Below are 23,091 nucleotides of genomic sequence, written 5' to 3'. Positions count from 1 at the left end.
GGACAGACTTTGTACGTCATCCCCACATAACCATCAAACGCAATCATTGCCGAAATTAAATGTAGGACCAATGTAAATGAGTGATAAAAAAAAGGAAGCATTATGATTCAAGAAATACAGCAGGATTCATCACATTTTGGCACCTACATGATGCCACTTGTTACTTGGCAGCGCCATTTACCATTCTTCAATTAAGTCTAGCTTGTCCAGTGGTGCCAAATAAACAGCAACAAATCTAGGACCCGTGTTGGCATAAAAATGACTCCGGTAGAGAAGCTGCATAAAATATATTTTTCTTAACACACAGAAGCCATAAATTAGCTTAAATTTGTATTTTTTATTGACCAATGAATGTAGGTTAAAAAAAAGTATAAATAATGACATTTATAAAGTTGCCTTATCCCGTTCAAACAACATTTTTGAGAACAGTCAAATACAAAGGGAACTTGGTGTTTTAGTTGTTTGAATGGTCACCTCCACAATACACGAATTGAAAAAGTTTGGCTAAATTCTCCAAAATATCCACAAAAATACCACCGTTATCTGCAGGTTTTTGAGCAAACATACACCAACCAGCGCTGTCCTGGAATACAGGCACTGACAGTTTGAATAACTAAAATAGACAGCCGTTACTAAAAACGTGTTACATCAACTTGACTGTAGCCAAAATAACTTGGTTACTCTTTGAGAGTAAGTACTCTCTTAACCAGGCTTGATACTGATATTTGGTGTAAATTACCAAGGCACTGTTCATATGGATAACAAAATAATGACAAAAAAGCCATACCACACTTCAAAGAGAGGAACGCATTGTACATCAGTAACGATTGCAATCAAGTAGCTAACACAACTCTAACGAGTTAAGTGCACCAAAGCAATACGCTTTCAGACACAGAAACACAACATCCATGTATCTATGAGGTCTGTTTCAAAACACGCAGTAGTAGTGGAATATTAGGGAGTTACTGAAAGGCCAGTAGTTAAATTGTTTCTTTTATTTGAAAGGGCCAAATTTAGACCTGAAAGGCAACCTAGAACAGGGGCTTTCAACATGACCTTTGACATCTCCTTTATCAGATTCATGGGAAAGGAGGAGACCTATGGACAGACAATTACTGTATGTCAACCCAGCATTACTGAACTTCCTCATATGAATCAAATATTGGGAACAGTTCAGCTACAGTAGGTTGTCTGCGAGCCCTGTTTTGTGGTAGGCCTATGTGATCGAAAGCACCTGTTCTAGAGGAACCAACCAAATCAAACATGTTGGATATCACAAATACCCAGATCCCTATCAAAGTGTTCAACTCAAGCCACGTTCACAGTAACTGAATACATTTTATGTACAGTAAAGGCACTTAGTTGGGAAGGGAAATTCCATTTTAAAAAAACTGTAAAAAATAGTTGTGATCACTCTGTTTACAGGGTTTACAGCTGTAAATTGGGGTAGTGTTGAGTGCAGCTAGCAAATCGATCATATTAACTGACCAATTCTATGCAGAGTAGAAAAACAACAACCTGGGTCACTGTGGTGAAAGTTAGAGATGGGCAACTAACTACTTTCCCTGAAGCTTGAGCCGAACACTCGTCATTGAAAAGGGGCCTGTGTTGTTGGTGGTTAAAAAGCTTAATTTTGCTCTACATTTTAGTTTCTTTCCTAATAGTGTTACACTGTCTGTCCCAAGCACCTTGGCGATTGGCTTGGACTGTAGAGGTGGAGCTTCTGTGAGCCAATTAAGAGCTGGGGACTCCGCCCTCCATGGTGGTTGCTGGGTTGGGGCCTTTGTGGAATGGAGTCTCCTTAAAGATGAACCAACAGTTACCTGCCCACAGGATGAGGTTCAGAAACCCGAAAATCTTGRCAGAGGAAAAGTGCGAAACATAAAGACAAAATACAGGACACAAACAAAAGGAATTACAAATGCTACATTATATAATACCCCTATACCCGTAGCCCTGCCATTCACGCTCGACATTCACATTGAGAATTAGCTATAAAATGCAAAACGCTCTCAATAAAATGTATTACGAAATCAAATTGCTCACCACAGAGGCATTGAGTTTTCCCATGGACGGGTACTCTCCAGCTAAGCAGTGGGGCTGGCAGGCCTTAATCAGGTGTACTGGGTTGGTGGCCCACTTCACATCAGTCAAGCCCTTCCCCCAGGCAGAGGAGGACACCAGCCACAGGAAGGCAAAGGCCGCAGTCACCAACAGGTCCTGGGAGAAACACAGGGCAGTGTCATCACTATATTACCATGCTGGAGAGAACAGAAGTACGTAGCTTTCCAATCATAAAAATCATTACAACGATTAGGCTCACGCCTCAACTATTATAAAAATGATTCTCCAGCTATACTACAACTACTGTAGTAGTAATAATAGTCTACTACACGGTAACTAACATACCAGTGGTAAACATGAGATACTACGGTATCTTTAGACTCACAAAGGTGGGTCCGCGGCCCTCGCGGTACACATGCTGGTAGCCCAGGTAGAGTACCAGGGTGGCGGTGCAGTACAGGAAGCCCAAGACACCGACACTGACGTAGAACTCAGCTGAGGAGGAGTAGTCGCCCTGGAGGTAAGTCGCATTCGCGGTTGTGCCGTTACACGTGGGCACAATGAAAGGGCCGTAGCTAGACAACCTAGAGAGTAGTGGGGGGGGGGGTATAAAATCAACTGCATGGCACAAATGCATTTCAACTACAAATACAAGAACACTTAAGGGGCAAGAGTCAGACACATAGAAAATGATGTTGGTGGGAAGATTATTTTGTTTTTTCCATGTGTGAATGCAAGCATATCACAACCAGCTTAAGAGTAAAAATAAAATGCTATTTGGAATTCCTTGCTACACATCTCGCGGCCCTTCAGCAGATTTTACAAAACTTTTGTCAGGGATAGGCTTACTGTGAAGACCATTAGGTAGGTATTATAAAAAGAAGAAATCAAAAACACAGAATGACAATTACAGTAATGTTGTTAATTTGCAGCACTATCTGTGAGGGATAACAGGTCTTACCTGAAGGGGTAGCCGAACCCTGCCCCTACGGTCTTGTGCTCATCCCCACAATTCACAAGGATTTGGGTCGTCCCAGAGTAACCCCCCGTGGTGGCAAAGGCAAAGATGGTGAACACCTGCACAGAGAGAGGAGAGTCAGGGTGCATCTCAATGGCCTGTCGCTTCCTTTCCTCATCCCTTTGCCTTAACCTGCACTGATCTAGGGCGCATCATTCTCATACCTGAGTGGGCAGCTAAGAAAATCTCTTTCCTGGTAAGGATGACTTGTTTTCAGAGGCCTAGGCTATGTTTTCAGATCAGTAGAGCGGGAGAGACAAGGAATGACAGGTCCTTTACAATTCCTCTTGCTGGTATCAAAACCTAGATGACATTGCCTGCTGTTGTGCCTTTGAGCAAGGTACTTAACCCCCCCACAACAGCTCCCCGGGTGCACAGTGTGGTAGCCCCCCGCACCTTATCAAAAACCTGTATGTGTATACACTACCATTCAAAAGTTTGGGGTCACTTACAAATGTTCTTGTTTTTGAAAGAAAAGCACATTTTTGGTCCATTAAAATAACATCAAATTGATCAGAAATACAGTGTAGACTTTGTTAATGTCGTAAATGTCTATTGTAGCTGGAAACAGCTGATCTAATGGAATATCTACATAGGCCTATTATCAGCAACCATCACGCCTGTGTTCCAATGGCACTTTGTGTTCGCTAATCCAAGTTTCTCATTTCAAAAGGCTAATTGATCATTAGAAAACCCTTTCGCAATTATGTTAGCACAGCTGAAAACTGTTGTTCTGATTAAAGAAGCAATACAACTGGCCTTCTTTGGACTAGTTGAGCATCTGGAGCGTCAGCATTTGTGGGTTCGATTACAGGCTCAAAATGGCCAGAAACAAAGAAGCTTCTGAAACTCGACACTTGACTGTAATTTACAGTCATTTAGTTGTATTAATACTTTAACCAACATATCCTAATGTAACCTACATAAGACAGTATATAGCTATATTTAACTCGCACTCCGCACGCTCATCTCCATCATAGCTGATCAGAGGGCTGTTCTGAGTTCTGGTTCTGTAACTTACAACAGAGAGGAGGGAGAGCGATGTTCCACCGGGCAGGACGTGGAGCCATTTGAAGTGGTAAGATGTTCCTGCTGCAGCAAAGTTAACAGGCCTGAGAAACTGTCATAAAGCGTGGGGATTGGTGACTCAGCAAGAAAAACACCAACTCCAGCAGAACGCCCCACTGGGTTCAGGTCTGACAGGAAGAGGCCCCCTGACATTGCCCACATCCCCGGCCAATGTTCTGAAAACCTGACTTGGCAGAACTGTGGGGATCTCACCTCAGCCACCCTGGTAACCACTTCCTCTGCTCATAGCAGAATAGTGGGGAGAGATTAAGGGGGTGGGGAAAATGGCGCACACACCTGCAAGCTAAAACATACACCACTCTCTCTCCCCCGGAGTAAGAGTTTCCCTGTGCTTGACCTTTTTTCCTTTCTGCTCACCACATCAGCTTCCCCTACAGCATCCTCTTTTCATACAGGAAACTCCCTCCCTCAGTGAGTGCTGAGAGAGCTAACTGACTAACACTGACTGGCTCCTAACAGCAGAATCTGACGGACTGTCTAGTGGTGCATTTGAGGGCTCAAGTTGAGCAAGGCGATGTGCAGAATTGCTAATCTGTAATGATGAGTTATCTGGGATGCAAGGTGACTTGAGGATCAGTGATTCTTTACAGTACGACAGCAACGTAGTAGTCCATCTCCAAAACACACACTACCCACTGGTGCTCACACTGGTTGAATCAACGTCGCTTCCCACTCCATTTCGATGAAATTACATTGAACCAACGTGGAACAGACATCACTGCTCAGTAGGTAGGTCTTCGAGGCTACTGAGTGCAGCGATAATGGGTGGGAGTAAGTAGCCAAATTGGTCATTATAAAGATGGTTTACGCAGTGACAGTTTGCGAACGCTAGTAATAGACGAAAGGATATAAACTACACTGCTCAAAAGATAGAAGTAATAGGGGAACACTTAAACAAAACAATGTAACTCCAATCAATCACACTTCTGTGAAAATCAACTGTCCACTTGAGAGTGCAACACTGATGACAATAAATTTCACATGCTGTTGTGCAAATGGAATAGACAAAAGGTGGAAATTATAGGCAATTAGCAAGACACCCCAATAAAGGAGTGGTTCTGCAGGTGGTGACCACAGACCACTTCTCAGTTCCTATGCTTCCTGGCTGATGTTTTGGTCACTTTTGAATGCTGGCGGTGCCTTCACTCTAGTGGTAGCATGAGACGGAGTCTACAACCCACACAAGTGGCTCAGTAGTGCAGCTCATCCAGAATGGCACATCAATGCAGCTTGGCAAGAAGGTTTGCTGTGTCTGTCAGCGTAGTGTGTCCAGAGCATGGAGGCGCTACCAGGAGACAGGCCAGTACATCCGGAGACGTGGAGGAGGCCGTAGGAGGCAACAACCAGCAGCAGGACCGCTACCTCCGCCTTTGTGCAAGGAGGAGCACTGCCAGAGCCCTGCAAAATGACCTCCAGCAGGCCACAAATGTGGCATGTGCTGCTCAAACGGTCAGAACAGACTCCATGGAGGGTGGTATGAGGCCCGACGTCACGGGTGGGGGTTGTGCTTACAGCCCACCGTGCAGGACGTTTGGCATTTGCCAGAGAACACCAAGATTGGCAAATTCGCCACTGGCGCCTGTGCTCTTCATAGATGAAAGCAGGTTCACACTGAGCACATGAGCACATGTGACAGACGTGATAGAGTCTGGAGACGCCGGTGGAGAACGTTCTGCTGCCTGCAAATCCTCCAGCATGACCGGTTTGGCGGTGGGTCAGTCATGGTGTGGGGTGGCATATCTTTGTGGGGCCGCACAGCCCTCCATGTGATCGCCAGAAGGTAGCCTGACTGCCATTAGGTACCGAGATGAGATCCTCAGAGCCCTTGTGAGACCATATGCTGACACATGCACATTTGTGGCCTGCTGGAGGTCATTTTGCAGGGCTCTGGCAGTGCTCTCTCCTTGCACAAAGGCGGAGGTAGCGGTCCTGCTGCTGGGTTGTTGCCCTCCTACGGCCTCCTCCACGTCTCCTGATGTACTGGCCTGTCTCCTGGTAGCGCCTCCATGCTCTGGACACTACGCTGACAGACACAGCAAAACCTTCTTGCCACAGCTTGCATTGATGTGCCATCCTGGATGAGCTGCACTACCTGAGCCACTTGTGTGGGTTGTAGACTCCGTCTCATGCTACCACTAGAGTGAGAGCACGCCAGCATTCAAAAGTGACCAACATCAGCCAGGAAGCATAGGAACTGAAGAGGATGGTCTGTGGTCACCACCTGCAGAACCACTCCTTTATTGGGGGTGTCTATTCCATTTGCACAACAGCATGTGAAATTTATTGTCAATCAGTGTTGCTTCCTAAGTGGACAGTTTGATTTCACAGAAGTGTGATTGACTTGGAGTTACATTGTGTTGTTTAAGTGTTCCCTTTATTTTTTTGAGCAGTGTATATAGCTCTCTGTATCCATCTCTCCAAGTTACTCCTCTTCCCCTAGGTGTAAAAATAACACTTGGGAATAACACACCTTCTGGAACAACAGAAATAAACCTGTCTGGTGGGCTGATTGCATAGACTAAAAACAAAAAAGGAGTGCCTTTCTATGCAAAGAGTAGAATTATGTTGCTGCCCAAACTTTGATCAATGAGGGGATTCAATTATCTGGCCCAGGTTGCCCCGGTGGGCGGAGTTTACACCAGGTGAAAAGTGATTGCATTCATTTTGGTTCGAGCAGCCTCCCGCGAGTGAGCCAGATGCCCCGTTTTTCATGCACTTATCAAGAGAACATCCCTGGTCATCCCGACTACCTCTGACCTGGCAGCCTCACGAAACACAAATGCTTCATTTGTAAATGATGTCTGGCTATCCATAAAAAATACAAGAAAATTGTGCTGTCTGGTTTGCTTAATATAAGCACTTTATACTTTTGATACTTATGTATATTTAGTATCACAACATGACTGAGCGACGCAGGTTACTGTTCTATTTGAGAAGGGCGCTCCTCCCTCACCCCTTTTGCCGTTCGCATCACGGGCCTTAAAATGGTGCACTGTGGTTCAGCTTAAACTAACTCTGCCCATATTCCCTTGTTAGGTGCTGGAGGCAGCTTTCCAACAAATAGGTGCTTGTGAGCAGATCCCTCCACCAATGAAAACATCTGATGGGACGTGCTACACGGCCCTAACATTCTTTTCAGAATAATGCCCGTTGTTCTGAATATAGTCCAACTCCATAGTTGGCTGAGGCACGTTCCCACATGATCACAATCAAACAATTTACATAACAGTTCAACGGTGCATCAGAAACCATGAGGTGTTCAGGGACCGTGCCATATAGAAGTCACTAACAGATACAATATAGACTTGCAATCAAGGACAGTGTCTTTTCCAAAAGAGTATCTACACAAGACAACAGTTCCTGAAGTGTAAGGGTCAAATACTGGTAATTTCAGTGGCAACAGGGAAGAAAACTTTTCAGTGATAAACTACTACGGTGGTCAAGTGAACTTTGTGGGAATTGGTTTCATCTTTCAGGTGTTTGGCACAGTAAAACATTTCTCAGCTTACATATCACCGCCTCCACCAAACCCCATTCCAGCGATCCCCCAGCTCAGCCGCCTCCAAATAAACCCTCCACTATGCAGTTTCCTGAGTAAGTAACACACCCAACCCCCCCGACTGAGAATGGGAGCACACACAGGCTAGTACATTCATATAGTTTGTTTAGGTGGGAGTTAAGGGATATGGGGAAGTTAGCAGGCCTTTGTTATAAAAGCTGGTGCCTCAAAGAGTCTGGCTTGTATTGTTGTCATGGCATATTGAATAAGCTATTACTTAAATACTGGAAGTCAAATGATACCCCAACGTTAAGAGGATGTAAGAATCAAATGCTTTATTTAAATATAGAAAAAAAATATTTTAACAGACAAATAACATAACACATTTTGAAGCCAAAAGAACAAAGAACATTAGGTGTGGATAAGATGGGAGCATGTGGGTCTGAGCAAGTGTGTTAATGTATGTACGTAAATGTTAAATTGTTTTTTGTCTATGTAGGTTTGTGTTTATTGTATAAAAAAAAAGGAAAACTAGACTGAACAAAATAGACTGAACAAAATCTAAAAACGCAACATGCAACAATTTCTAAGATTTTACTGAGTTACAGCTCATAGGAGGAAATCAGTGTATTTAAATAAAATCATTGGGCCCTAATCTATGGATTTCACATGACTGGGCAGACGTGTAACCATACTACCCCCAGGACCTCCACATCCGGCTGCATCACCTGCGGGATCGTTCATATTCAGGTCCTGATTGGTCAACAAGCTAATTTGACACGTCAAATAGTGTTATTTGCCGTCTATCTTTTTTGACACGCAAAGACCCAAACGGCTTTCCATAGAAATCCTGGTTGAGAATGAAACGACTGAACAATGAAACAGCACAGCAAGTAAGTGAAAGAAATAGGTTTTGATTATGTTTTACTGGTAATGGAGACGTAAATCCCAACAAAATAACTTTTTGGTCAGTGTGTGTGTAACCTTTATTTAACTAGGCAAGTCAGTTAAGAACAAATTCATATTTAAAATGACGGCCCAGAGGACACTGGGTCAATTGTGCAACGCCCTATGGGACTCCCAATCACGGCCGGATGTGATACAGCCCRRATTCGAACCAGGGACTGTAGTGACGCCTCTTGCACTGAGATGCAGTGCCTTAGACCGCTGCGTCCATGTGTGTGTGTTAACTATTTAACTGTACTAGAATGCTTAAAAGGCAACTAAAATTTTTAATATCGGAATAATTTTTGGGGGGCAAGGAAAATATTGGATATTGGTATCGGCCAAAAATGTCACATCACTAGAAATTAACATTAAATAATCTGGCAACAGCTCTGGTGGACATTCCTGCAGTCACCATACCAATTGCACGCTCCCTCAAAACTTCTGTGGCATTGTGTTGCGTAACAAAACGGCACATTTTAGAGTGGCCTTTTATTGTCGCTAGCACAAGGTGCACCTGTGTAATGATAATGCTGTTTAATCTGCCACACCTGTGAGGTGATATGCCACACCGGTGAGGTGAATGGATTATTGTGGCAAAAGGGAAACGTAAACTAATTTGGCATGTAAACTCATTTGTAAAGCAAAATTGGAGAGAAATAAGCTTTTTGTGCATTATTTCAGCTCATGAAACCAACACTTTACATGTTGCCTTTATATTTTTGTTCAGTACAAATTATCATAAAAAAGTAGCCACAAAACATAGCAGGGATACATGTTGCCTTATTTGAACTCTTCTTCCCTCATACCATGCAGCAGTATGCAGGCCATGGTTTTGCACCAGGATCACTGGTGTATATAAAGTAAACCCTGCCTCCACTCCCTTTCTGCACTGACGCTCTGAGAATGTTGTGTTGCAGCGTTGGCCAGGATTTACAGTGCATTTCTTGGTAACTGGCCACTCCCCTCTCTGGCCAGAGAGAGGCATGTTGCTGGCTGGCACAGGACAGAGGGAGAGGGAGAGGGAGAGGGAAGTCACTAATGCTAGAATGGACCAGAGTGGAATTATGTTCAAAGAACATAAGCCCTTTCTAATTCATTTAGTGTGAGGGTAAAGTTACTGGTTAACATAAAGCTTAGTGGTTTTAAAAATTACATTTTGGACTAGAAAGTCTACATTCTCTAGCATGGCCAGATAGTGATGACTAAGGGAGAGGACGTCCTGGATTGGATACAAACTCCAACCTAAAAGATAACGTCTGTCTTAATTACCTACAGGGCCCTGCCACTGGCCGATCTACTAAAACACACACACACACCTTAAGCATACACAGACAGTACTTTAACGGCTGTCAACAGTTAGCCTAACGCACAGGCAAAACATGCACGCACTGACGGCAATAAAATAAAAAAAACAATACCAGTACTGGACAGGGAACACACTCAAAACAGACATGTATGTGTATACAGTAGGGCCTATACAGAAAACCGTAGACAGAATGCCCATGGATCAGAACCAGAGGTCCTCCTCCTTGTATCCTGAGCCAGCTACTCAGTCAAGTTATAAGTTCATGAATCCAAGCTATTTCTGTTGCAGCTGCTGACATTCACTTTGGCCAGCCGGCTACACCTCTAAAAAGTAACTTCACATAACTTCCCTGCTCGAAATTGCACACTATCAGCTAATCAGCTAAATATCTTTTACACAGTACAGTATATGTAAGTTGGACTTCCAATGTGCTGGGCATTTCCAGTATATTTTTGGGGTCAAATTTAAACATTATTTGAGTCAGCGTTACTTGTGATCTGTTTGATTTGGGTTGAATTATACAGACTTGATGTGATTCTTTGCTGTATAAGCAGCTAAAGCAAACAGTGAAATCAGCTAGTGACAAACTAAGGACATTCAAGAGTCATTGAACTTCACATCAAGTCACTAAAGTGCTCTATAGAAATGTAGCTCCAAGGAGGCAGCACTGTGAAAAAGCCCTCATTCAGTTATTTCATAAAGCAAGCTCATGTTAGGAAATAAGTAGCTACCTGCCCTGTATATCATAAGTGGAATTTCCATGTCCTTGTACTCATGGCGGTAACAAATTAGGTCAGGCGCCTAGTTGCCCTGGTTACTAATGAGCATGAGGAACTTGCAAATTGGGTTTGCACTAAACACAGGATCCATTAGCCTTCTAGCTCTCAGTTTGTGGTCACACTACTGCTGACACTATCTGCAACAACTTTGTTCCGGTCATAGAAATACCAATATACCATTATCTTAAGTCAAGATCTAGCTAGGTCATAGGTAAAGCATCAGTCTACACTCAGACATGAAATTATACCACAGCATTTTTGAATACTTATTCTAGACTTCCTGACAGGCCACCCCCAGGTGTTGAGGGTAGGCAACAACACATCTGCCACGCTGATCCTCAACACTGGGGCCCCTCAGGGGTGCATGCTTAGTCCCCTCCTAAGCGAACATAGAAAATATTCGCTAGTCAGGACATTGTTGTTCAGAGGAGATAGCCAACAACACAGCTAATACAATCACTTCAAACAGAAGCTGAAAATACTAAACTAGCTGCACTTTGTTTACATTTTACCTTTTTTCAATTGATATTTCTTTGTACATATCCATGAAAATGATGCCAGCTGATTGATGATTTCGACTGGCTGAGAAACGCTGCTTGCATGTCTGTTTCGTCCCGACTGTCGACACTTATTACAATGGGACTGCTGGATATCGAATTTGAATATTGAAACAATTTAACAAATGTCAGAGAGACAGACACCAAGGTTTATACAAATCTCTGCTTTTGAAAACTAAATGTTAGTCTAAAAGAAATGTGAGATAATGTCTAGGTGCTTTTTATAGTGGAGATCAAGTTTATACATTGACTGGCTGGGCTGATGAGACAGTGGATTGCGCAGACAGATGGAACAGAGTAAATGGCATTTTAACATCATAGATTTATCTGGTGGTAACTTGTGGAAAAGAAACTGTCTGGAATGCAGTTTTAACCAATCAGTACTAGAACCAACAGTTGTAACCAATTCACAATGTCTGTATATAGGTACTGAGGAATTCAATGGCTATAGTTAATTCTTACACGTTCTGTTTGAGCTGCTTTTGAAAACAAAAGTYGAATTTAAAACATTATTAATTTATTAATTTGATTTTCATAATAAAAAGCTAACTAATGTTTTGGTTAGCTAAACTAGCAAGTATGTTTGGATACCAAGGAAATAAGTCTAGCTACCTATTTAGTACACTTGCTAACTTCAGTGGATGTTTATATGTATAGACATGGTATAAAAGGGATAATCAACTAGGTACTATGCATTCACTTGAAAATAATGCAACTCCATGTAAGGTTAGTTCCACTCCGCAAGCGGGTCGTGGAACACACCTTGCACGTCGTTCATTATTTTCCATATAACGCATAGACAGACAGTCGTTGATTATGCATAACATAACGTTTAAAATAACGACGCCAAGACTAAAGTGCATGGATCGTCTTGAAGGGGCGACTTGCTACGAGTCCTAGCTAATCAAAATAGACAATCGCTGAAAAGGGTGTTGCCCGATGAGATCTACGCACGAAGCTTTGGTGTTTTGAGATTGTAGCTCGCCAACGTTAGCTAGCAAGTCAGATAGCTATATTCTAAGACAACCTACACACTATCTGCATCAATACACTTGTTCAACTACGGAGTAATGTTAGACTACAAAAAAACAAGTAGGTAGCTCGTTAACTGAAAAGCCAGCAACATTAACCGATAATGACTAACTAGTGAGTTTAGTGCATGTTTGCCAGCTTCAAGACAAGAAAGAGACATTAATAGATTGCACCACATATTTTGGTTAAGATATCTAATTAAGGGTATCTTACCCATTCTAGAACCCGAATAAATCCCAGAGGTTCTTTCAACGGTCCCAGGTCAAGTCTGAATCCCGAAAGCAGTTTCTGAAGTTGTAAAAAAGACGAAGACAAAACATCTGAATCGTGACGGTGGTCAGGAATGATTTCAATCAAATTATTTAGGTATGTAGAACTAGCTAGCTAGCTAGCTGCCAACAACACATTTACGAACGTTTGTCACCGTTACAGTAGATAGCTAACGTTGGCTAGCTCGTGTCAGCCGACCCACCTGAATAAATTCCATGTTCGATTTTCCGAAGTTTGTTCGTTAAGTTCCCTTTACTGGCAGAAAATGTATATTCTCCCAAAGCAACAATCTAAATCTTGTACCGAGACGAACCTCTGGTTTACATTCGACTGAATTTTGGCAAGCAGCAGATGTTGTAAAACTGCTGTCAAACTTTCTAAACTGTATAGGCACACGTGACAAGCAACTTGTTTTTATTCTTCTTTGGTATAATGGCGATCGTACATTTTGTTTGTGCATGCCGCCACCTACTGTGCGGGAGTGTCGTCGATCATGATACATTTTGTTATTAGTAAGAGGGAAATGAACAAATTGCACCATCAACTACACCTACACCACAGGAGGCTGCTGAGGGGAGGACGGCTCATAATAATGACCGGAACGGAGCAAATGGAATGGCATCATATACATGGAAACCATGTGTATTTCTCTGTCTTTGTCCCTCTCCATCCCTTTTGTAACGAGCCGCCATATTGTGTCAGTCCGCTAGGGACCTGTTTCTAATGTATTAAGTGTGTATGTTTACCTTGTGTTACCATTTAGTTAACTAGTACATCAATAATTAAACCAATTTGTGTAGTACTGAATCATAAGTAAGGCTGGGGTTTTAGCAGATGCAGGAGGTTACGATTGTTCAGAATGATGATATGATACGAGGTTATGATTATACGTTGACGGTTTATGGATATAATAGGTTAAGACCTTTAGTTTAATCCGGGAGATGGTAACTCTTTAAGGAACCACTCTCGTGGTGCCCCAATTCCTAATTACATGATTCATTTAATTGGTAACAATTAAACATAGTTAGTTGATTGTTATTTATCTAGTCATCAGATTAATGAAAGTAAAGTCACAACAGTTTTAACTTGTTCTTAAAGAGACAGGGCATGTTTATTTGAAATCCAAACCAGGTGCAGTCCTTTGGTCCAGCGTTTCCCAGAGTCGGGGATCCCTTTGGGTGCACGTTTTGGCTTTTGCCCTAGCACTACACAGATAAAAACAGGCAACCCCCCCCCCCAAAAAAAAAAAATTTGTTTTAATTTTTAGCTAAAAATGTCGGTCTCTGCCCCATCTACCCTGAATGACGGGTCGCCACTGCACTTGATCATAATTATTTTAGTGATCCATGGTAGATGTCCTTCCAAATAACAATGCCCCCAACCCGCTGAACCGTTTTTGCACTTGACTGTTTATGGATGAGAAAGTGAACTTGACATTTCCAAAAAAGTTTAGCGGGGATGCTGCTTTGCGATCTATTGCCTAGGACAGGGCTCTCCAACCCAGTTCGTGTAGTAGAGCTACCATGCTGTAGGTTCTCACTCCAACCCTGATCTAGCGCATTTAATTCAATAATTAGCTGGTTGATAAACAATCAGTTTAGTTACAACTGGGGTTGGAGCGAAAAACCACAGGAAGGCAGCTCAACAGGAACAAGGTTGGAGAGCCCTGACATCAACAGCCAGGCAGGGTTTCATTAAATAAACTATAGGCACAATACTTTTATTGCACACTGTGGGCTAATTAAACTGATGCATTTGGCGATGTTAAACTTAAATTKACTGGCACTATGAAGAATAGCGTAGCCATACCAATTGATAGCCTACATACGTTGGGTGAATTTACGAAGCTTTGCTAAACAAGACATTGCTAGATACACCAATATATAGCCTATGCGCACGGTTCTGTCTGTCTGCCCCGATCCTCTTTATCTTAGCAATAAAAATCTAAAACAAACCTAGTGTGTGTTTGGTCTAAGGTCTGTTGAATTAAGAATAGCTCAGCCTACTCATTGAAAACCCCTACTTTAGTGAACTTGCGCGAGACACTGCATACAACACCCATTCTGCCAGCGCACATATCCCTGTGTCGCTCCCCTTTTCAGTTCGCTACAGCTAGCAACTGGAACGTCCCTATATTTATATTGTATTTTTTTTTTTTATCCCAGGTCCCGTCCCCGCAGGAGGCCTTTTACCAGGCCGTCAGTGTAAATAAGAATTTGTTCTTAACTGACTTGCCTAGTTAAATAAAGGTTAAATATATATTTTTTAAAGCCAAGAAATTGCGAAATACTGCATTGGGATAGTCTACATCTTTTGATTAGCGATGCACGGTTGTGACTTTCTACCTGGTGGCCGACACGCCTACCTATGCCTGGCTGTGCCCCCCTCCCATCGTTCTCTCTCCCTCGCTAGCTCGCTCTTTGGTTGCCTCGAAAGATGCAAGAGTTTGAGCTCTTGAAGTAGACTATAGCAAATAGTTTCCTCCATTGGAAAAATACTGAATCTTAAGAGTCGATTAACATTGACATCCAGAAATGGGAGTCGATGGGCAAGGAGAGGTGCCCAAAAGTCGTGATAGACAGAGGCTAACAACTGTTTCGTCAAAGTTACACTATAGTGGCATGGACATATGACACTGCCATCATTATCATGTCGTCGTTAGCCATAGCTAGCTACCATAGTGATCCCTCGAGAGTAGCTAATTTCTGAGCATCATTCAAGTTTGCTAGCTAGCTAGGCGGCTGTGCAAGAAATTATATAATTATGCTAGCTAATTGTTTCAACGCACCATCCCAGTGTGAAATTACAAGACAAAATGTGTTTGTAGATCGACTGTGGTGAATGAAACTACAGCAACCAATGTGATAACGGCTGAGGTAATTTTTGCTGTTCTCCAAATAGCATTTTAGAGTTTAAAAATTGGTGTCTGGGAAAATGACACCCATTCATATAACGTTAATTTAACTAGGCAAGTCAGTTAAGAACAAATTCTTATTTACAATGACCGCCTACCCCGGCCAAACCCAAACCAAAATTTAGCGCCGCACTATGGGACTCCCGATCACAGCCAGTTGTGATACAGCCCGGGATCGAACCAGGGTTTGTAGTGACACCTCAAGCACTGAAATGCAGTGCCTTAGACCGCTGCGCCACTCGGGAGCCCCGACTGTTGTTGTTGTCCCAAACAAAAAATGTGAGCCATTCCACAAACGGCGTGCCTTCTGGTTAAGTGTAATTTTGTAAAAAATAACTATACATTTCAGCTAATTGTAGCATTGCCATAAAGAGCACGTTCAACTTCGTAACAAACATGTTTTTCCCCATCTCAAGCTGTTAAATTAAGAAAAAGTGCCTGTAACAGGGTTAACGATTTATTCTTAAAATCAACAATAACTCACCCTTGTGACAGTTTAACTGTAACTGATCGATAAACACATATTTCCATATCGATTGTAGCTAACTCATGTACAGTACTTGTGATAGCCACACATTCAGGGTCTGTTCTACAGCCTACTTGAAATGTAGATCAGTAAAGTAGAGTCTGTAGTGAAGATCACTTGGGGGCAGGCTCTCTACTGGCCCATTCTCTTCAGCCATCATCTTTCCATCTTTCACTTTGACATCATTGGCTTCGTCATCATCGTCATCATCATCATCTTCCCCCTCAGGCAGTGGGATATTCCTGTCACGGCAGATATTATGCAGGATGGCACAGATGATAATAATCCTGCTCACCCTCTCCGGCTTCAACTGGATGTCTGCTTGCAGGATGGGAAATCTCCTCTTCATTTGGCTGATGCCCCTCCTCATTACACCTCGCATTTTCTTAAGTGCCCTGAAAATAACCACCACAACATTTGTATCACTAAGATAGGCCACATTGATCATAGATACAAGACAGAGAAGGGGATACTGACAATTGGATAACTGCACTGTTTTAGTCCTCCTCGGGTGGTTATGTCCTAAGTATTCCTATTCACAAATTTGCTATGACAACCAACTTACTTCATTTAAAGTTAAACTCAATGAAGAGGTTGATTTTAAACATGTATAATACAACATATTACCTGTTGTAGTTCAACTGTGGGCCAGGCAGTGGATGGAGGTAAGGTGTGAGCAGCCATTGTCTGCAGGGGTATCCACTGTCCCCCAGCAAGTGATATCCAGCAAGCGCAAGAAGCCCCTCAATCTGTTTGAGGCCACCCTCACTCAGTATCTCCTGATCCACACTCTTCTGCAAAACATAGAGAACCTTGCAGTGTGCATCGAACACCACGTGGGTGTCGATTAAAATAATTGGGTCTCCAGGGAAATTCTTGAACTCCTTGTTGTATGTTGTACTTAATACTGAGCTGCTTCTAAAAGTTGTGCCAATGACTCCAGCAACACTGGGGAAGCCAGCTATTGCCTTAAACCTAGCTTGGTTGTGTTGGAGCTGGCTGGCATCTTGTGGGAAGGCAACGAACTGGCCTACTAGTTGAGGATCTGAGAGGGCATTGATAGTTTGTGTTATTACCATTCTGACATGAGCTATAGAACAGCTTGACAGTCCCAAATCATCACTACTGCACGGTAGCATCTTGCCTGTGGCCAAGTAACCCAGGGTTATTAGTAATTTAACTTCAGGAGAAATGGCTTGACATTGATGTTTTGACGAAGTGAGAGAGTCTCTGACTAACTCCAATACAAACTTAATTCCTGCCTGATCAAGCCTGTATCTTCCCAGCAACTCCTTGTCATCACACATTAATAAAGCATCTTTGTTTGTCACATTATGATGGGTTTCCTGATTAAAATGTCCTCCTAGAACATGCCCTGGCCAATAATGATGATTCCTCATATGCCTTACCAGGTCTGCCTTTGCACTGTAGCATTTGTCACAGTCTTTGCACTTATATGGCTTTTCCCCTGTGTGAACAGTCATATGGATTCTCAGATTAGTATTGTGTGCGAAGCATTTGCCACAGACATGGCAACAATATTTTTTGCCTTCACAACTCCGCTTTAACCCTGACGATGTTTCTCCCTTCTCAACCCAAGCATTTTCTCTTGTTCTAGTYTCATCAGCAGAGCACTCTGAATTTACTGCAGAGAAGGGCTGAGAGACACTGTAGTTCTCTTCATTCACTTCTGTTTCCATCTGCTCAGTTGTGTTGGTAGGTAGAGAGTCACTCAGTCTGTTCTTTACATTTTGTCTTTGGTAAAGGTGTGAGGGTTGAGGTGGGTCCTGATCACAGTCACTTTTAATATAGGGAGGGTTGAATATGAACTCTTTTATATCAGACTCCAGCCCTTGAAGTTGGTCTCCGCCCTGACTGACCCAGAACTCCTCCTCCTCCTCTTTAATCTGTGTTGGCTCAGGGTCCTGTTCATTTTTAATCTGTGTGGGATCTGGGTCTTGGCCCAAACTGGGGCTCCCCTCTTGCTTACTCTGCACAGGAGGAACCACTTCTTGTAGAAAGCATAGAAGAAAACATTCAATGTGTTTTCAAATTCAATCATAGTTTTGTTCAGATAACTTTGCTAAGATTTCTATTCCTCAAAACAGCTAATAATTAACAGCCAACTAACAACATAACTGTTTGTTTAGCAGTGGCTTTGGCTGGCTAAATGTTACATATTTACAACAAACGTGTGGCAAACATTCTAGCCAATCTAGATGGCTAGGTAGAGAGGTAGGTAAATTAGTTCCCTGCCTAGTTACAAACCTGTTCTCTGTAACTTTATCTCGGGTTCCAAAACCAAATCTAGCATCCTTTGTAGACGTTCAATCTCCTCATTTGAACGGGATAGTTCTTCCTGACACTCTGCTAACGATTTTTTAAATGCCCCAGATATTTCCACAGCGGCCGCTGATAATCGGTTGGTAAGAAACATGTTAAATAGCTGTAATTTTGACATTGTGAAGGGAATCCTAGTCCAGTCAATATTCCACCTTCTTTTGCAAATTGGGAAGAGGGGAAGATAATGCCCTAGTTCTTCTTATTATTGTTCTTCAGTGGTTTTTAAATGGCGGTTGACAACCAACTTTAGTGGTGCATTACCGCCACCAGCTGGACTGGAGTGTGGACCAGAGACATAAATTCTAAAAACTGTCTCGCTTTTTAAAATTTATAAAAAAAATATATATATATATTACCAATGTAGAAAGGTCTGTATACATACAATAAGTACATAAATAGACAATGATAACATATGCTAGGGGGTACAACAAATTACAGATTATACAAAGACCTTAAAAGAAACACACATCTTGATTGTTTTAACAGCTTTCTTATTAGAATAATTTAGAATGGTCTTAATGTACTGCTCGAATTCCTTATAGAAAACACAGAAGAGTGTTTGTTTATTCGTGAATTTACATTTATAAATATGACATTTTGCCATTAGCACAATTAGATTTATGAGGTAAAATTATTTTTCTTTATATTTATTATGGTTAAGGAAACCGAGCAGCACATTCTCCCATAACAAACAAAAGTCATCATGAATATTAACAATTATAAAACTGTGAATATCTTTCCATAATTGTTTTACATGCAGACAATGCCAAAATAAATGTGAAACCGTTTCTGGATGCTCAACACAAAAAGTACAATCAATGTTAATGTCTTTTTTGAGTTACTTCGGATAATGATTCGCAGGGTAATACTTATGGATCATTCTGAAAGAGACCTCTTTGACCTTGTTAACAGGCAAGCATTTGTGTGGTAATAACCAGATGTATTTCCAACAGATATTAGTGACCAATGTATTCCAGTAACTTGTGACAAAAGGAATGGATACAATATCCCTTTGAAATAAAGCACGTATAGATCTGTTGTTCTGATGGAGCAAGGATAAACATATTTTCCCTATTGGAGAGTCAACTGGATTAAGTGAGGGTAGGTCAAGAAGGTGAGGTCTGGCTACACCTCTAAATAACATGAGAGTTCCAGATGGAATAGCATCAAAGACTATGGCGAACTCTCTAGGTGTTACAGGGATATTGTAAGAGATAAAAATTCCTCATAATTGAGTAACAATTCTTCTGCATTAAAAAGTTGACTCACCAGCAGGATATGATTATATATTTATATATTAATGACCACGCTATGAATACTTGTCTATGAAAAGTAGATAATTTTGCAGGAATCTTATCAATGTTATAGTTACAAAGTCACATCAAATGAAGCCACCAAAACGGGAGAAGATATAATGAGGGATGAAATTCCAAATTGAAGTTGGATTCTTTAAAAAATATTTAGCCCAATTTATCTGAAAAGTATTATTCAAAGTAGGAAAATCAAAAAAATTGAGAACACCATATTCATATGAGTTCATGTTGACAGATTTATTAATATAATGTGTACGATTTTTCCAGATGAAGTTGAAAAGCACCTGGTCAACCGCTTTACCTATTTTGTTATCAAGATATAGGGACTGGGCTGCATAAGTAAGTCTGGAGATACCTTCAGCTTTAGAAAGCAATACTCGACCTTTCAAGGATAAATCCTTCTGCAACCAATGGTTCAACCTCTTTTTGTTTTTTTCAATAACTGGTATAAAATTTTATGAGCATCTTTCCTGTTGATCCTTAGATATGGTAATCCCAAGGCATGTTACTTTTTCCTTGACTGGAATATTGCATATAGAGGGTATCACACAGTCTTTAACAGCAAACAATTCACACTTATTAAGGTCTCGCTTAGGAAACGGAAAACATAATTAAATACGTCACTTTAAGTTTTTCTTAACAATTCTAAACTTGGATTAAAATATATATATATATATATATATATATATATAAAAATGTGAAAAATTATAATTTAATGAATATCGCTACCTGTAACAGAATCCCATCATGGTTGCCATTTTTACGTCTCTGCTTTCACTACGAAGGAAGTTTGCGGTAGTTTCACGAGCCAATGCTAACTAGCATTAGTGCAATGACTGGAAGTCTACAGGAACAGTTAGTACGCTAGCTGTTCCTGTTCATCTGACTCTGGGGAAGTAGATAAATGGCTACATTGCCAAAATCTCAAACTATCCTTTGAAAATGGAGGAAATTACAGTCATTTGAGCTAATTGCAGGGTTTTTTCTGTATAGAAAATTCTTAGGCGGGCCATCTAAGTAGAGCTCTGCTACCCGACCCAAGCTCGACAAGCCCGACATTTTACATTAGGTTAGAACCGGGTAGGGCCTGTTCTTCCATCAATAACTAGGGTACAGGCAGGGCTCGGGTATCTCTAAATTGATCCCAAACATTTTGAAGATGAGCCATTTGCTTGTGCTCTGCTGCGCAGTACAGTCATATCTGACTGAGATCATAACATTGTGTTTGAAGTGCTTCAACATAATCAAATATAAAACAGGAAGGATTATTCCCCAGAAAATAATACTGTACCTTGAGTTTAGAGTGACGAAAAGTTAGATGCTAGATGCTCGCTCATGTCCCTTCATTGAGCAAAGCAGCCCAGCTGAGCCGTTGCTATTGATACATACAGACTCAGAGTGCCATGAGCAGAGTGCATGCAGAGTGAGCTGCACGCAAGGAGCAAGTGACAGACAGAGAGCTAATCATTTCTGGTTTCAGGCCGGACCTTAAATTTGGCAGAAGCAATTGGGCCTGTGTAGGGTAGGGCCTGACCATAGGGCTTGGGCTTAAAAATTCATTCCCGTGCAGTGCTCTATGTCTAAGTGCTAATTTTCAGGATGGAAAACCTGTTTCAGTTAAACCGGAAGCATGGAGAAAAAATATTGAAAATATTACTGTATTTACAGTGCCAGTCAAAAGTTTGGACACACCTACTCATTCCAGGGTTTTTCTTCATTTTTTAAAATTATTTTTTACATTGTAGAATAATAGTGAAGACATAAAAACTATGAAATAAAACATATATTTTATATTTGAGATTCTTCAAAGTAGCCATCCTTTGCCTTGATGACAGCTTTGCACACTCTTGGCATTCTCTCAACCAGCTTCATGAAGTAGTCACCTGGAATGGATTTAAATTAACAGGTGTGCATTGTTAAAAGATTGTTTGTGGAATTACTTTCCTTCTTAATGCATTTGAGCCAATCAGTTGTGTTGTGACAAGGTAGGGGGCAAGAACAGCTCAAATAAGCAAAGAGAAACGACAGTCCATCATTACTTTAAAACATGAAGGTCAGTCAATCCGGAAAATTTCAAGAACTTTGAAAGTTTCTTCAAATGCAGTCACAAAAACCATCAAGCGCTATGATGAAACTGCCTCTCATGAGGACTGCCACATGAAAGGAAGACCAAGAGTTACCTCTGCTGCAGAAGATAAGTTCATTAGAGTTAACTGCACCTCAGATTGCAGCCCAAAATAAATGCTTCATAGAGTTCAAGTAACAGACATATCTCAACATCAACTGTTCAGAGGAGACTGCGTGAAGCAGGCCTTCATGGTCAAATTGCTGCAAAGAAACCACTACTAAAGGACACCAATAATAAAAAGAGACTTCTTTGGGCCAAGAAACACGAGCAATGGACATTAGACTGGTGGAAATCTGTCCTTTGGTCTGAAGAGTCCAAATTTGAGATTTTTAGTTCCAACCGCTGTGTCTTTGTGAGACACAGAGTAGGTGAACGGAAGATCTCTGCATGTGTGGTTCCCACCATGAAGCATGGAGGAGGAGGTGTGATGGTGGGGAGGTGCTTTGCTGGTGACACTGTCAGTGAATTATTTAGAATTCAAGGCACACTTAACCAGCATGGCTACCACAGCATTCTGCAGCGAAACCCCATCCCATCTGGTTTGTGCTTAGTGGGATTATCATTTGTTTTTCAACAGGACATTGACCCAAAACACACCTCCACGTGTAACATGGTTGAAATAGACATTCTTAGTTTTATGAGTTTTGTCATAATTAAGCAGTCAGGTTATGTATGTATAGTTGTGAAGCCATCTGCTGTATTATTTGAGTAACTGCATCCCCGTGTGTATCTATATATGTGCGCATGATCACGCCGCATCCAGCCATAGAGTTGTTAAACTTTGATGGAGGTATGTATCGTGATCCATGCTGCACCCAGCGTTTTCACTTTTAAAGTTATATCTAATGCATGTTAGGCTGAAACCCATATTGTTGTATAATCATTATCGATTTTGACACCCGGGGGGCACCACCCAGGTGGCCGGGTGGTGCCCCCCGGGTGGTGCCGGGTGGTGCCAGAATAACAACCTATACCTCAACAAAACCAAGACTAAGGAGATGATTGTGGACTACAGGAAAAGGAGCACCGAGCACGTCCCCATTCTCATCGACGGGGCTGTAGTGGAGCAGGTTGAGAGTGTCCACATCAACAACAAACTAGATTGGTCCAAACACACCAAGACAGTCGTGAAGAGGGCACGACAAAGCCTATTCCCCCTCAGGAAACTAAAAACATTTGGCATGGGTCCTGAGATCCTCAAAACGTTCTACAGCTGCAACATCGAGAGCATCCTGACGGCCTCCGACCGCAAGGCACTTCAGAGGGTAGTGCGTACGGCCCAGTACATCACTGGGGCAAAGCTGC

General features: G+C 41.9%; 2 protein-coding genes across 5 annotated transcripts; both read right to left on the bottom strand.

Moving 5' to 3' along the window:
- Positions 1 to 1,287: 1,287 nt before the first annotated feature.
- On the bottom strand, positions 1,288 to 12,979 carry sypl2a (synaptophysin-like 2a). Its single transcript, XM_023986524.2, has 6 exons — positions 12,765 to 12,979; positions 12,506 to 12,580; positions 3,026 to 3,141; positions 2,450 to 2,648; positions 2,047 to 2,220; positions 1,288 to 1,857 (listed from the first exon to the last, which is right to left on the bottom strand). The coding sequence occupies exons 1-6, from the start codon at positions 12,777 to 12,779 to the stop codon at positions 1,735 to 1,737; spliced, it is 702 nt and encodes a 233-aa protein (XP_023842292.1). The 5' UTR covers positions 12,780 to 12,979; the 3' UTR covers positions 1,288 to 1,734.
- A 2,941-nt stretch (positions 12,980 to 15,920) lies between these two features.
- On the bottom strand, positions 15,921 to 21,187 carry LOC111963119 (uncharacterized). Of its 4 annotated transcripts, none has more exons than XR_002877215.1 (3): positions 20,950 to 21,187; positions 16,630 to 16,814; positions 15,921 to 16,397 (listed from the first exon to the last, which is right to left on the bottom strand). XR_002877215.1 is itself a non-coding variant. In XM_023986351.2 (2 exons), exons 1-2 carry the CDS (start codon positions 17,700 to 17,702, stop codon positions 16,073 to 16,075), a joined length of 1,398 nt encoding a protein of 465 aa, XP_023842119.1. In that variant the 5' UTR covers positions 17,703 to 18,263; the 3' UTR covers positions 15,921 to 16,072. The 4 variants fall into 4 exon arrangements, 1 of the variants encoding a protein (XP_023842119.1); XR_002877214.1 differs by having other exon boundaries at positions 16,630 to 16,796; positions 20,950 to 21,184; XR_002877216.2 differs by lacking the exon at positions 20,950 to 21,187 and adding an exon at positions 20,388 to 20,912 and having other exon boundaries at positions 16,630 to 16,796.
- Between the last annotated feature and the right edge of the window lie 1,904 nt (positions 21,188 to 23,091).

The sequence above is a fragment of the Salvelinus sp. IW2-2015 genome, linkage group LG1 (genome assembly GCF_002910315.2).
Source record: "Salvelinus sp. IW2-2015 linkage group LG1, ASM291031v2, whole genome shotgun sequence".
In the NCBI taxonomy this organism is placed as follows: Eukaryota; Metazoa; Chordata; class Actinopteri; order Salmoniformes; family Salmonidae; genus Salvelinus; species Salvelinus sp. IW2-2015.
This window is presented reverse-complemented; position numbering and strand designations above follow the sequence as displayed.